The sequence below is a fragment of the Drosophila bipectinata genome, chromosome 4 (assembly GCF_030179905.1).
Source record: "Drosophila bipectinata strain 14024-0381.07 chromosome 4, DbipHiC1v2, whole genome shotgun sequence".
Lineage (NCBI taxonomy): Eukaryota > Metazoa > Arthropoda > Insecta > Diptera > Drosophilidae > Drosophila > Drosophila bipectinata.
The window spans coordinates 300,590-315,469 of record NC_091740.1 but is presented as its reverse complement, the minus strand read 5'-3'; the positions used below and the strand labels follow the sequence as shown (position 1 = coordinate 315,469).

General features: G+C 36.6%; 1 protein-coding gene across 1 annotated transcript; it reads right to left on the bottom strand.

Moving 5' to 3' along the window:
• Nucleotides 1–9,884: 9,884 nt before the first annotated feature.
• LOC122321808 (uncharacterized) lies at nucleotides 9,885–13,246 on the bottom strand. Its single transcript, XM_043212775.2, has 2 exons — nucleotides 11,114–13,246; nucleotides 9,885–11,006 (listed from the first exon to the last, which is right to left on the bottom strand). The coding sequence occupies exons 1-2, from the start codon at nucleotides 13,244–13,246 to the stop codon at nucleotides 9,885–9,887; spliced, it is 3,255 nt and encodes a 1,084-aa protein (XP_043068710.2).
• Nucleotides 13,247–14,880: the final 1,634 nt, after the last annotated feature.

Genomic DNA, 14,880 nt, shown 5'->3' with positions numbered 1-14,880 from the left:
ATAGAACTGTAGAAGTTCTGTGTTGTCTCGATACGTTCCATAGCATTAATTCTTGTGCTTGCAAATAAATGTTAGACACGACAACACTAAAATAAGGTTGTTTAGGCTGACTCTTTTTTTAATGGTTTTTCTGGGTCTTTTGGAACAAGGAGATAATCTGGAAAATCAGTGGTTGAGTTCGCCGTCTTTTGTTCACTTTTTTGTAGAACTCAAATTTTTGTTTCGTCTCGATACGTTCCATAACAATAAATTCTTGTGCGTAACTTGCAAATAAATGTGAGACACGAAAACACTAAAATAAGGTTGTTTAGGCTGACTGTTTTTTTAATGGTTTTTCTGGGTCTTTTGGAACAAGCAGATAATCTCAAATTTTTGTTTCGTCTCGATACGTTCCATAACAATAAATTCTTGTGTTTAACTTGCAAATAAATGTTAGACACGAAAACACTAAAATAAGGTTGTTTAGGCTGACTGTTTTTTTAATGGTTTTTCTGGGTCTTTTGGAACAAGCAGATAATCTGAAAAATCAATGGTTGAGTTCCTCGTCTTTTGTTCCCATTTTAATACAACTGTCGAAGTTCTGTTTTGTCTCGATACGTTCCATAGCATTAATTCTTGTGCTTAACTTGCAAATAAATGTGAGACACGAAAACACTGAACTACGATTTCGTAGGCTTACTGGAACAAGAAGATAATCTGAAAGAATAAACGAATGAGTGAGCCGCCGTTTGTTCACTTTTTAGTAGACCTCAAATTTTTGTTTCGTCTCGATACGTTCCATAACAATAAATTCTTGTGCTTAACTTGCAAATAAATGTGAGACACGAAAACACTAAAATAGGGTTGTTTAGGCTGACTGTTTTTTGAAGGGTGTTTCTGGGTCTTTTGGAAAAAGCAGATAATCTCAAATTTTGTTTCGTCTCGATACGTTCCATAAAAATAAAATCTTGTGCTTAATTTGCAAATAAATGTCAATCACGATAACACTAAAATAGGGTTGTTTAGGCTGACTGTTTTTTTAATGTGTTTTCTGGGTCTTTTGGAACAAGCAGATAATCTCAAATTTTTGTTTCGTCCCGATACGTTCCATAAAAATAAAATCTTGTGCTTAATTTGCAAATAAATGTGAGACACGAAAACACTAAAATAAGGTTGTTTAGGCTGACTGTTTTTTTAATGGTTTTTCTGGGTATTTTGGAACCAGCAGATACTCTGGGAAAATCAATGAATGAGTGCGCCATCTTTTGTTCTCGTTTTAATATAACTCGAAGTTTTGTTTCGTGTCGATACGTTACATAATAATAAATTCTTGTGTTTAACTTGCAAATAAATGTGAGACACGAAAACACTAAAATAAGGTTGTTTAGGCTGACTGTTTTTTTAATGGTTTTTCTGGGTCTTTTGGAACAAGCAGATAATCTGGAAAATCAATGGTTGAGTTCCTCGTCTTTTGTTCCCATTTTAATAGAACTGTAGAAGTTCTGTTTTGTCTCGATACGTTCCATAGCATTAAATCTTGTGCTTGCAAATAAATGTTAGACACGAAAACACTAAAATAAGGTTGTTTAGGCTGACTCTTTTTTTAATGGTTTTTCTGGGTCTTTTGGAACAAGCAGATAATCTGGAAAATCAGTGGTTGAGTTCGCCGTCTTTTGTTCACTTTTTAGTAGAACTCAAATTTTTGTTTTGTCTCGATACGTTCCATAGCATAAATTCTTGTGCTTAACTTGCAAATAAATGTCAATCACGAAAACACTAAAATAAGGTTGTTTAGGCTGACTGTTTTTTAATGGTTTTTCTGCGACTTTTGGAACAAGCAGATAATCAGGAAAATCAATGGTTGAGTTCGCCTTCTTTTGTTCCCATTTTAATAGAACTGTAGAAGTTCTGTTTTGTCTCGATACGTTCCATAGCATTAATTCTTGTGCTTGCAAATAAATGTTAGACACGAAAACACTAAAATAAGGTTGTTTAGGCTGACTCTTTTTTTAATGGTTTTTCTGGGTCTTTTGGAACAAGCAGATAATCTGGAAAATCAGTGGTTGAGTTCGCCGTCTTTTGTTCACTTTTTTGTAGAACTCAAATTTTTGTTTCGTCTCGATACGTTCCATAACAATAAATTCTTGTGCTTAACTTGCAAATAAATGTGAGACACGAAAACACTAAAATAGGGTTGTTTAGGCTGACTGTTTTTTGAAGGGTGTTTCTGGGTCTTTTGGAAAAAGCAGATAATCTCAAATTTTGTTTCGTCTCGATACGTTCCATAAAAATAAAATCTTGTGCTTAATTTGCAAATAAATGTCAATCACGATAACACTAAAATAGGGTTGTTTAGGCTGACTGTTTTTTTAATGTGTTTTCTGGGTCTTTTGGAACAAGCAGATAATCTCAAATTTTTGTTTCGTCCCGATACGTTCCATAAAAATAAAATCTTGTGCTTAATTTGCAAATAAATGTGAGACACGAAAACACTAAAATAAGGTTGTTTAGGCTGACTGTTTTTTTAATGGTTTTTCTGGGTATTTTGGAACCAGCAGATACTCTGGGAAAATCAATGAATGAGTGCGCCATCTTTTGTTCTCGTTTTAATATAACTCGAAGTTTTGTTTCGTGTCGATACGTTACATAATAAATTCTTGTGTTTAACTTGCAAATAAATGTGAGACACGAAAACACTAAAATAAGGTTGTTTAGGCTGACTGTTTTTTTAATGGTTTTTCTGGGTCTTTTGGAACAAGCAGATAATCTGGAAAATCAATGGTTGAGTTCCTCGTCTTTTGTTCCCATTTTAATAGAACTGTAGAAGTTCTGTTTTGTCTCGATACGTTCCATAGCATTAAATCTTGTGCTTGCAAATAAATGTTAGACACGAAAACACTAAAATAAGGTTGTTTAGGCTGACTCTTTTTTTAATGGTTTTTCTGGGTCTTTTGGAACAAGCAGATAATCTGGAAAATCAGTGGTTGAGTTCGCCGTCTTTTGTTCACTTTTTAGTAGAACTCAAATTTTTGTTTTGTCTCGATACGTTCCATAGCATAAATTCTTGTGCTTAACTTGCAAATAAATGTCAATCACGAAAACACTAATATAAGGTTGTTTAGGCTGACTGTTTTTTTAATGGTTTTTCTGGGTCTTTTGGAACAAGCAGATAATCTCAAATTTTTGTTTCGTCTCGATACGTTCCATAACAATAAATTCTTGTGCTTAATTTGCAAATAAATGTGAGACACGAAAACACTAAAATGAGGTTGTTTAGGCTGACTGTTTTTTTAAGGGTGTTTCTGGGTCTTTTGGAACAAGCAGATAATCTGGAAAAATCAATGAATGAGTGCGCCATCTTTTGTTCTCGTTTAAATAGAACTGTCGAAGTTTTGTTTCGTCTCGATACGTTACATAATAATAAATTCTTGTGTTTAACTTGCAAATAAATGTTAGACACGAAAACACTAAAATAAGGTTGTTTAGGCTGACTGTTTTTTTAATGGTTTTTCTGGGTCTTTTGGAACAAGCAGATAATCTGAAAAATCAATGGTTGAGTTCCTCGTCTTTTGTTCCCATTTTAATACAACTGTCGAAGTTCTGTTTTGTCTCGATACGTTCCATAGCATTAATTCTTGTGCTTAACTTGCAAATAAATGTGAGACACGAAAACACTGAACTACGATTTCTTAGGCTTACTGGAACAAGAAGATAATCTGAAAGAATAAACGAATGAGTGAGCCGCCGTTTGTTCACTTTTTAGTAGACCTCAAATTTTTGTTTCGTCTCGATACGTTCCATAACAATAAATTCTTGTGCTTAACTTGCAAATAAATGTGAGACACGAAAACACTAAAATAGGGTTGTTTAGGCTGACTGTTTTTTGAAGGGTGTTTCTGGGTCTTTTGGAAAAAGCAGATAATCTCAAATTTTGTTTCGTCTCGATACGTTCCATAAAAATAAAATCTTGTGCTTAATTTGCAAATAAATGTCAATCACGATAACACTAAAATAGGGTTGTTTAGGCTGACTGTTTTTTTAATGTGTTTTCTGGGTCTTTTGGAACAAGCAGATAATCTCAAATTTTTGTTTCGTCCCGATACGTTCCATAAAAATAAAATCTTGTGCTTAATTTGCAAATAAATGTGAGACACGAAAACACTAAAATAAGGTTGTTTAGGCTGACTGTTTTTTTAATGGTTTTTCTGGGTATTTTGGAACCAGCAGATACTCTGGGAAAATCAATGAATGAGTGCGCCATCTTTTGTTCTCGTTTTAATATAACTCGAAGTTTTGTTTCGTGTCGATACGTTACATAATAAATTCTTGTGTTTAACTTGCAAATAAATGTGAGACACGAAAACACTAAAATAAGGTTGTTTAGGCTGACTGTTTTTTTTAATGGTTTTTCTGGGTCTTTTGGAACAAGCAGATAATCTGGAAAATCAATGGTTGAGTTCCTCGTCTTTTGTTCCCATTTTAATAGAACTGTAGAAGTTCTGTTTTGTCTCGATACGTTCCATAGCATTAAATCTTGTGCTTGCAAATAAATGTTAGACACGAAAACACTAAAATAAGGTTGTTTAGGCTGACTCTTTTTTTAATGGTTTTTCTGGGTCTTTTGGAACAAGCAGATAATCTGGAAAATCAGTGGTTGAGTTCGCCGTCTTTTGTTCACTTTTTAGTAGAACTCAAATTTTTGTTTTGTCTCGATACGTTCCATAGCATAAATTCTTGTGCTTAACTTGCAAATAAATGTCAATCACGAAAACACTAATATAAGGTTGTTTAGGCTGACTGTTTGTTTAATGGTTTTTCTGGGTCTTTTGGAACAAGCAGATAATCTGGAAAATCAATGGTTGAGTTCGCCGTCTTTTGTTCCCATTTTAATAGAACTGTAGAAGTTCTGTGTTGTCTCGATACGTTCCATAGCATTAATTCTTGTGCTTGCAAATAAATGTTAGACACGACAACACTAAAATAAGGTTGTTTAGGCTGACTCTTTTTTTAATGGTTTTTCTGGGTCTTTTGGAACAAGGAGATAATCTGGAAAATCAGTGGTTGAGTTCGCCGTCTTTTGTTCACTTTTTTGTAGAACTCAAATTTTTGTTTCGTCTCGATACGTTCCATAACAATAAATTCTTGTGCGTAACTTGCAAATAAATGTGAGACACGAAAACACTAAAATAAGGTTGTTTAGGCTGACTGTTTTTTTAATGGTTTTTCTGGGTCTTTTGGAACAAGCAGATAATCTCAAATTTTTGTTTCGTCTCGATACGTTCCATAACAATAAATTCTTGTGTTTAACTTGCAAATAAATGTTAGACACGAAAACACTAAAATAAGGTTGTTTAGGCTGACTGTTTTTTTAATGGTTTTTCTGGGTCTTTTGGAACAAGCAGATAATCTGAAAAATCAATGGTTGAGTTCCTCGTCTTTTGTTCCCATTTTAATACAACTGTCGAAGTTCTGTTTTGTCTCGATACGTTCCATAGCATTAATTCTTGTGCTTAACTTGCAAATAAATGTGAGACACGAAAACACTGAACTACGATTTCGTAGGCTTACTGGAACAAGAAGATAATCTGAAAGAATAAACGAATGAGTGAGCCGCCGTTTGTTCACTTTTTAGTAGACCTCAAATTTTTGTTTCGTCTCGATACGTTCCATAACAATAAATTCTTGTGCTTAACTTGCAAATAAATGTGAGACACGAAAACACTAAAATAGGGTTGTTTAGGCTGACTGTTTTTTGAAGGGTGTTTCTGGGTCTTTTGGAAAAAGCAGATAATCTCAAATTTTGTTTCGTCTCGATACGTTCCATAAAAATAAAATCTTGTGCTTAATTTGCAAATAAATGTCAATCACGATAACACTAAAATAGGGTTGTTTAGGCTGACTGTTTTTTTAATGTGTTTTCTGGGTCTTTTGGAACAAGCAGATAATCTCAAATTTTTGTTTCGTCCCGATACGTTCCATAAAAATAAAATCTTGTGCTTAATTTGCAAATAAATGTGAGACACGAAAACACTAAAATAAGGTTGTTTAGGCTGACTGTTTTTTTAATGGTTTTTCTGGGTATTTTGGAACCAGCAGATACTCTGGGAAAATCAATGAATGAGTGCGCCATCTTTTGTTCTCGTTTTAATATAACTCGAAGTTTTGTTTCGTGTCGATACGTTACATAATAATAAATTCTTGTGTTTAACTTGCAAATAAATGTGAGACACGAAAACACTAAAATAAGGTTGTTTAGGCTGACTGTTTTTTTAATGGTTTTTCTGGGTCTTTTGGAACAAGCAGATAATCTGGAAAATCAATGGTTGAGTTCCTCGTCTTTTGTTCCCATTTTAATAGAACTGTAGAAGTTCTGTTTTGTCTCGATACGTTCCATAGCATTAAATCTTGTGCTTGCAAATAAATGTTAGACACGAAAACACTAAAATAAGGTTGTTTAGGCTGACTCTTTTTTTAATGGTTTTTCTGGGTCTTTTGGAACAAGCAGATAATCTGGAAAATCAGTGGTTGAGTTCGCCGTCTTTTGTTCACTTTTTAGTAGAACTCAAATTTTTGTTTTGTCTCGATACGTTCCATAGCATAAATTCTTGTGCTTAACTTGCAAATAAATGTCAATCACGAAAACACTAAAATAAGGTTGTTTAGGCTGACTGTTTTTTAATGGTTTTTCTGCGACTTTTGGAACAAGCAGATAATCAGGAAAATCAATGGTTGAGTTCGCCTTCTTTTGTTCCCATTTTAATAGAACTGTAGAAGTTCTGTTTTGTCTCGATACGTTCCATAGCATTAATTCTTGTGCTTGCAAATAAATGTTAGACACGAAAACACTAAAATAAGGTTGTTTAGGCTGACTCTTTTTTTAATGGTTTTTCTGGGTCTTTTGGAACAAGCAGATAATCTGGAAAATCAGTGGTTGAGTTCGCCGTCTTTTGTTCACTTTTTAGTAGAACTCAAATTTTTGTTTCGTCTCGATACGTTCCATAACAATAAATTCTTGTGCTTAACTTGCAAATAAATGTGAGACACGAAAACACTAAAATAGGGTTGTTTAGGCTGACTGTTTTTTGAAGGGTGTTTCTGGGTCTTTTGGAAAAAGCAGATAATCTCAAATTTTGTTTCGTCTCGATACGTTCCATAAAAATAAAATCTTGTGCTTAATTTGCAAATAAATGTCAATCACGATAACACTCAAATAGGGTTGTTTAGGCTGACTGTTTTTTTATTGTGTTTTCTGGGTCTTTTGGAACAAGCAGATAATCTCAAATTTTTGTTTCGTCCCGATACGTTCCATAAAAATAAAATCTTGTGCTTAATTTGCAAATAAATGTGAGACACGAAAACACTAAAATAAGGTTGTTTAGGCTGACTGTTTTTTTAAGGGTGTTTCTGGGTCTTTTGGAACAAGCAGATAATCTGGAAAAATCAATGAATGAGTGCGCCATCTTTTGTTCTCGTTTAAATAGAACTGTCGAAGTTTTGTTTCGTCTCGATACGTTACATAATAATAAATTCTTGTGTTTAACTTGCAAATAAATGTGAGACACGAAAACACTTAAATAAGGTTGTTTAGGCTGACTGTTTGTTTAATGGTTTTTCTGGGTCTTTTGGAACAAGCAGATAATCTGGAAAATCAATGGTTGAGTTCGCCGTCTTTTGTTCCCATTTTAATAGAACTGTAGAAGTTCTGTGTTGTCTCGATACGTTCCATAGCATTAATTCTTGTGCTTGCAAATAAATGTTAGACACGACAACACTAAAATAAGGTTGTTTAGGCTGACTCTTTTTTTAATGGTTTTTCTGGGTCTTTTGGAACAAGGAGATAATCTGGAAAATCTGTGGTTGAGTTCGCCGTCTTTTGTTCACTTTTTTGTAGAACTCAAATTTTTGTTTCGTCTCGATACGTTCCATAACAATAAATTCTTGTGCTTAACTTGCAAATAAATGTGAGACACGAAAACACTAAAATAAGGTTGTTTAGGCTGACTGTTTTTTTAATGGTTTTTCTGGGTCTTTTGGAACAAGCAGATAATCTGGAAAATCAATGGTTGAGTTCCTCGTCTTTTGTTCCCATTTTAATAGAACTGTAGAAGTTCTGTGTTGTCTCGATACGTTCCATAGCATTAATTCTTGTGCTTGCAAATAAATGTTAGACACGACAACACTAAAATAAGGTTGTTTAGGCTGACTCTTTTTTTAATGGTTTTTCTGGGTCTTTTGGAACAAGGAGATAATCTGGAAAATCAGTGGTTGAGTTCGCCGTCTTTTGTTCACTTTTTAGTAGAACTCAAATTTTTGTTTCGTCTCGATACGTTCCATAACAATAAATTCTTGTGCTTAACTTGCAAATAAATGTGAGACACGAAAACACTGAACTACGATTGTTTAGGCTAACTGGAACAAGAAGATAATCTGAAAGAATAAACGAATGAGTGAGCCGCCGTTTGTTCACTTTTTAGTAGACCTCAAATTTTTGTTTCGTCTCGATACGTTCCATAACAATAAATTCTTGTGCTTAACTTGTGCTAAAACACTAAAATAGGGTTGTTTAGGCTGACTGTTTTTTTATTGTGTTTTCTGGGTCTTTTGGAACAAGCAGATAATCTCAAATTTTTGTTTCGTCCCGATACGTTCCATAAAAATAAAATCTTGTGCTTAATTTGCAAATAAATGTGAGACACGAAAACACTAAAATAAGGTTGTTTAGGCTGACTGTTTTTTTAAGGATGTTTCTGGGTCTTTTGGAACAAGCAGATAATCTGGAAAAATCAATGAATGAGTGCGCCATCTTTTCTTCTCGTTTAAATAGAACTGTCGAAGTTTTGTTTCGTCTCGATACGTTACATAATAATAAATTCTTGTGTTTAACTTGCAAATAAATGTGAGACACGAAAACACTTAAATAAGGTTGTTTAGGCTGACTGTTTGTTTAATGGTTTTTCTGGGTCTTTTGGAACAAGCAGATAATCTGGAAAAATCAATGAATGAGTGCGCCATCTCTTGTTCTCGTTTTAATATAACTCGAAGTTTTGTTTCGTGTCGATACGTTACATAATAATAAATTCTTGTGTTTAACTTGCAAATAAATGTGAGACACGAAAACACTAAAATAAGGTTGTTAAGGCTGACTGTTTTTTTAATGGTTTTTCTGGGTCTTTTGGAACAAGCAGATAATCTGGAAAATCAGTGGTTGAGTTCGCCGTCTTTTGTTCACTTTTTAGTAGAACTCAAATTTTTGTTTCGTCTCGATATGTTCCATAACAATAAATTCTTGTGCTTAACGTGCAAATAAATGTGAGACACGAAAACACTGAACTACGATTGTTTAGGCTGACTTTTTTTTTAATGGTTTTTCTAGGTTTTTTGGAACAAGCAGATAATCTGGAAAATCAGTGGTTGAGTTCGCCGTCTTTTGTTCACTTTTTAGTAGAACTCAAATTTTTGTTTCGTCTCGATATGTTCCATAACAATAAATTCTTGTGCTTAACTTGCAAATAAATGTGAGACACGAAAACACTGAACTACGATTGTTTAGGCTAACTGGAACAAGAAGATAATCTGAAAGAATAAACGAATGAGTGAGCTGCCTTTTGTTCACTTTTTAGTAGAACTCAAATTTTTGTTTCGTCCCGATACGTTCCATAAAAATAAAATCTTGTGCTTAACTTGCAAATAAATGTGAGACACGAAAACACTAAAATAAGGTTGTGTAAAGTGATGGCTTTTTCGAGTGGTCTCGCAGGTTTATTCTTGAGTGGATATGTTGGATATAGTTTTACATTTATTCGATTGAGTCTTAACTTATGCGACTTTTCTCTTCGCCTCTAGCTTAAAACTAACTTTACTCGCTGGATCAGTAACCAGTCTCGCCCTGGTATTTCTGGTGATGGTCACTGTGCCAGACGGATGGTCACATCGCCCAACAGTTGATTCGTGATCAGCTGCTTACATTCGGCCTTTCCTGATAAATTCTCAGCGTCCTCGCGAGAATCGTAGAATGCGTCGTCCTTCCAGTCCGCGTCGTCATCTTGGTCGTCCTCTGGAAGTTCACACCAGCGCTTCATCTTATCGGATGCATAAACTGACTTGTAGTGGCGCTCATGAAGTATGTGGTATCTTAGTTGTTTTGGCACAACCCACAGCAATTTGTTGTCGTATTTTCGAAATAGGCGATCTTGCTCAATCACATACTCGTCGTTTTCAGTTTTCTTCGCGCCTTTCATCTCAGTGACAATGTTTCGAATCCTTTCATCTTGTAATTGTATTGCGAATAACCAGTCAGCTTCGTCTATAAGGGTTTTGGCAATCTTCAGACATGCCGTCTCAATGTCGTGGGCGTTCTCATAAGGTGCTCGACTCAAAGCATCTGCATGGCACATTAGTATTCCAGCTCGATGTACAATCTCGATATCATATTCTTGAATTCTTAACCACCATCGTGCAATTCGGGGTATAAGTTCCTTTTTATCCATTGATGATTTCAAGGCATTACAATCGGTAACGACTCGAACATTCTTTCCATAAACGTAGTACTTGAACCGCTCCAAGGATTCAACGACAGCTAGAGCTTCCAGCTCGTAACTATGATAGTTCTTTTCGGACTTCGATGTTGCTCGACTGAAATAGGCGATTGGCTTTAATTGACCCGCTTCATTTTGCATTAGTACCGCGGCCAAACCAACAGCACTGGCATCCGTGTGTAATTCATGTTCAGCATCTAGGCGATAGCTTGTGATAACTGGACTCGATGTCAGACTTCTCTTCAATTCGATGAATGCATCCTCTTGACGCTGCTCCCATATGAATGGTTGTGCTTTTCGCAATAGAACACGTAACGGCTCTGATATTATGGCATATCCGGCGACAAATTTTCGGAAATAACCAGTGAGTCCCAAAAATTGGCGTACTTCGGTAACATTAGTTGGTGTTGGAAACATGGAAATGGCTTGCATCTTTACTTCTCCAGGGCTGATTCCTTCGGCGTGTATTTTATGTCCTAAGAACATAATAGACTGCTCGTACAATTTACATTTGTCCAGATTTAGAGTTAGTCCGCAATCTCGCAATACAGTAAGGACTCTTTCAAGCTTTTCATACATTTCCTCGAAAGAATTGCTACCAATAAGGATCCATCCATGTAGTGGATCATGTCTCCTTTCTGCACGCGCATTTGTAGTTCTGCCATGAGACGATTGAAAATGGCTGGGGCATTCAACCCAAACGGGAGTCGCTTAAACTCGTACAGTCGTACTCGTACAGTGGTGATGAAGGCGGTAAATTTTCTGCTCTCGGGGGCTACTTCAATTTGGTAATAGCCGCTATTTAAATCCAGTGAGGTAAAATACTTAAATTGCTTTGCCTCCTGAAGGCGTTCTTCGATATTAGGAACAGGAAAATTCTCCTTCTTTAGCAGTTTATTGAGGCGTCGGTAATCAACACACAGTCGATCACTACCGTTCGGCTTCTTGATGAGTACCACCGGGCTGGCATACTCTGTCGTAGATGGCTGGATAATATCCTGCTGCAACAACTCATCCAACATCTTGGCGACAACTTCCTTCTTCGGCTCGGGAATTCGGTAAGGTGGTTGAGAAACTACCTGGTTGCTCTCGACAGCTATATTGGCTTGGACGATGTTTGTTTTTCCTAATCCTTGCAGTCCTGTGGAGAAAACATCCTCGAACTTGTTTAACAACAGATGCATTTGGTTTCTTTCCTGATCATTGCTCATATTAGCGAGTAGCTTAAGGGTACCACTTTCGCTTCTGATGGTTTCTGGTTGTAGTACAGCTCGCTTGACTTCGGCGTCGCCTGGCCCAAACTTAAGGGATAACTGGGCGCTTAAAATGACATCCTGTCCCAACAAAAGGTCTTCTTGCAAAAGGTCGTCGTCAGCTATGTATAGATTCGCTTCAATAGTTTTTCCTTCGACGTCCATCTGTATAACCATTTTTTCGGTAAGAATACATGATCCTCCACATATGCCGCTTATCTTCATACAGCAGTTATGCCGATCTGTATTTAATCCTTTAGCAACTGACTGTCGCACAATACTAGCCTGGCTACCAGTATCAATGAAGGCATTATAGTTTTTCGAATTGATTTGTACGATTCTGGTGAACAACTTGTCCTGATTTAATGCTCCTAAACGCATCACCCTTGCAGCTTGGCAACTCTCTGTGATTGCGTGAAAAGTGTTGCATTTGTTACAGCGAGGCTTCTGCTCCTTACTCGGGCACGAATTGGCGAAGTGTCCCAACTCGCCACACTTGAAACACGTCTTGGCATCCTTCGATTTGGCTGGCTTGGTGTCACCATCTTGCTTTGTCTCTATGTTGGTGAATTTCGGTACGAACTCCTTTTTGTTTGTTAGGGCTCGGCCTCTGTTTACAAAATAAGATTCGGCTGCTTCTCTAAGTTGCTTCATTGTTGAAAATTGTATAGCTGCAATGCTGTTTTGTAACTCTCGGTGCTGCAAACCTGCGCGAACATATCTAATAACCGCTGCTTCGCTCAAAGTGTACCGCACTCCTAGGGCTGACATTCGGAAACAGTACTCCTTCACTGTCTCTTTGGCTCGTCTGGTTGCATTGGCCATGTTGAAATGGACTTCCGCTTCATCCGGACTTGTTCCAAACTCGTCCCTCATAGCTTGCGCGAAGTCTCTCCATGTTGTATGTACTACCGGCGATGAATCGAACCACAACTTGGCTGGTCCCTTGATCCTTGTATAAATTGCTAGTAATAAAAATTTCTCGTCCCATCGATACGCGCCAACCACTTTGTCGACACGATCGATGAACTGGTGCACCGATATGGCGTTCTCGTCTCCTGGATCAAATTCTGGCAAAGTGTCCGCAATTTCTTTTACCGACGCATGTCGAACGTTGTTTGCTGCTTGAAGAGTAGGAATATCTTCACCTCTGACATTTCGACTGACTTCCTCTGCGCGTTGCTGGCTGCTAGCTCCTGTATCTGCATCTGCATTCTGCCTCTGCATGCTCATCAACTGCGACATCATATTCTTTAGCTCGGTCATCTCATTTTGCAGTTGTGAAATGGCTGCCGCTTGTGACGTCATCGATTCCTCTCGTTGACTCATGTTTCCACTGGATGGTATCTCCACCTCTTCCGAATCCTCAAACTCCACTAGTCGCTGCACTAACTCTGCTCTGGTTCCCGCAGCTGCAAGATTTCGTTCTCTCAACAAAAATCTCAACTGGTCTACCTTGAGTTCAGCTATCTTGACCATTTTTTCCGTGTTGCTTCTCAAACTTTTTATTCGTTACTGCCAATTTCACCACGACGCCCATATACACACGATCCCTTTGTATGTATACTGTCTGGTTTTTTCTTAACTTTGAATCCGTCTGCCACGCACAAGTAACGAGTAATCTGTGGGACTGCTTCCCATTACCAACTTTCCACGCCGACGATTCTGCTTTTTTCGTTTTTCCAAATTTTTCGACTATCTCTCCGATTTTCGCATATCCAACACAAGAGTATCCCACTTCTGAACTGTAAAGTGATGGCTTTTTCGAGTGGTCTCGCAGGTTTATTCTTGAGTGGATATGTTGGATATAGTTTTACATTTATTCGATTGAGTCTTAACTTATGCGACTTTTCTCTTCGCCTCTAGCTTAAAACTAACTTTACTCGCTGGATCAGTAACCAGTCTCGCCCTGGTATTTCTGGTGATGGTCACTGTGCCAGACGGATGGTCACATCGCCCAACAGTTGATTCGTGATCAGCTGCTTACAGTTGTTTAGGCTGACTGTTTTTTGAAGAGTGTTTCTGGGTCTTTTGAAAAAAGCAGATAATCTCAAATTTTTGTTTCGTCTCGATACGTTCCATAAAAATAAAATCTTGTGCTTAATTTGCAAATAAATGTCAATCACGAAAACACTAAAATAGGGTTGTTTAGGCTGACTGTTTTTTTAATGGGTTTTCTGGGTCTTTTGGAACAAGCAGATAATCTCAAATTTTTGTTTCGTCCCGATACGTTCCATAAAAATAAAATCTTGTGCTTAATTTGCAAATAAATGTGAGACACGAAAACACTAAAATAAGGTTGTTTAGGCTGACTGTTTTTTTAAGGGTGTTTCTGGGTCTTTTGGAACAAGCAGATAATCTGGAAAAATCATTGAATGAGTGCGCCATCTTTTGTTCTCGTTTAAATAGAACTGTCGAAGTTTTGTTTCGTCTCGATACGTTCCATAAAAATAAAATCTTGTGCTTAATTTGAAAATAAATGTGAGACACGAAAACACTTAAATAAGGTTGTTTAGGCTGACTGTTTTTTTAATGGTTTTTCTGGGTCTTTTGGAACAAGCAGATAATCTGGAAAATCAATGGTTGAGTTCCTCGTCTTTTGTTCCCATTTTAATAGAACTGTAGAAGTTCTGTTTTGTCTCGATACGTTCCATAACAATAAATTCTTGTGCTTAACTTGCAAATAAATGTGAGACACGAAAACACTAAAATAAGGTTGTTTAGGCTGACTGTTTTTTTAATGGTTTTTCTAGGTCTTTTGGAACCAGCAGATACTCTGGGAAAATCAATGAATGAGTGCGCCGTCTTTTGTTCACTTTTTGTAGAACTGTCGAAGTTTTGTTTCGTCTCGAAACGTTACATAACAATAAATTCTTGTGCGTAACTTGCAAATAAATGTGAGACACGAAAACACTTAAATAAGGTTGTTTAGGCTGACTGTTTGTTTAATGGTTTTTCTGGGTCTTTTGGAACAAGCAGATAATCTGGAAAAATCAATGAATGAGTGCGCCATCTCTTGTTCTGGTTTTAATATAACTCGAAGTTTTGTTTCGTGTCGATACGTTACATAATAATAAATTCTTGTGTTTAACTTGCAAATAAATGTGAGACAC

What these genes read in the sequence shown, in the direction of transcription:
- LOC122321808 (XM_043212775.2), bottom strand. Translation starts at nt 13,246, where the DNA reads ATGGTCAAGATAGCTGAACTCAAGGTAGACCAGTTGAGATTTTTGTTG. An exon ending in ACATGGATGGATCCTTATTG is followed by an intron (nt 11,007 to 11,113) that starts GTAGCAATTCTT and finishes TTGTACGAGCAG; the next exon opens with TCTATTATGTTCTTAGGACA.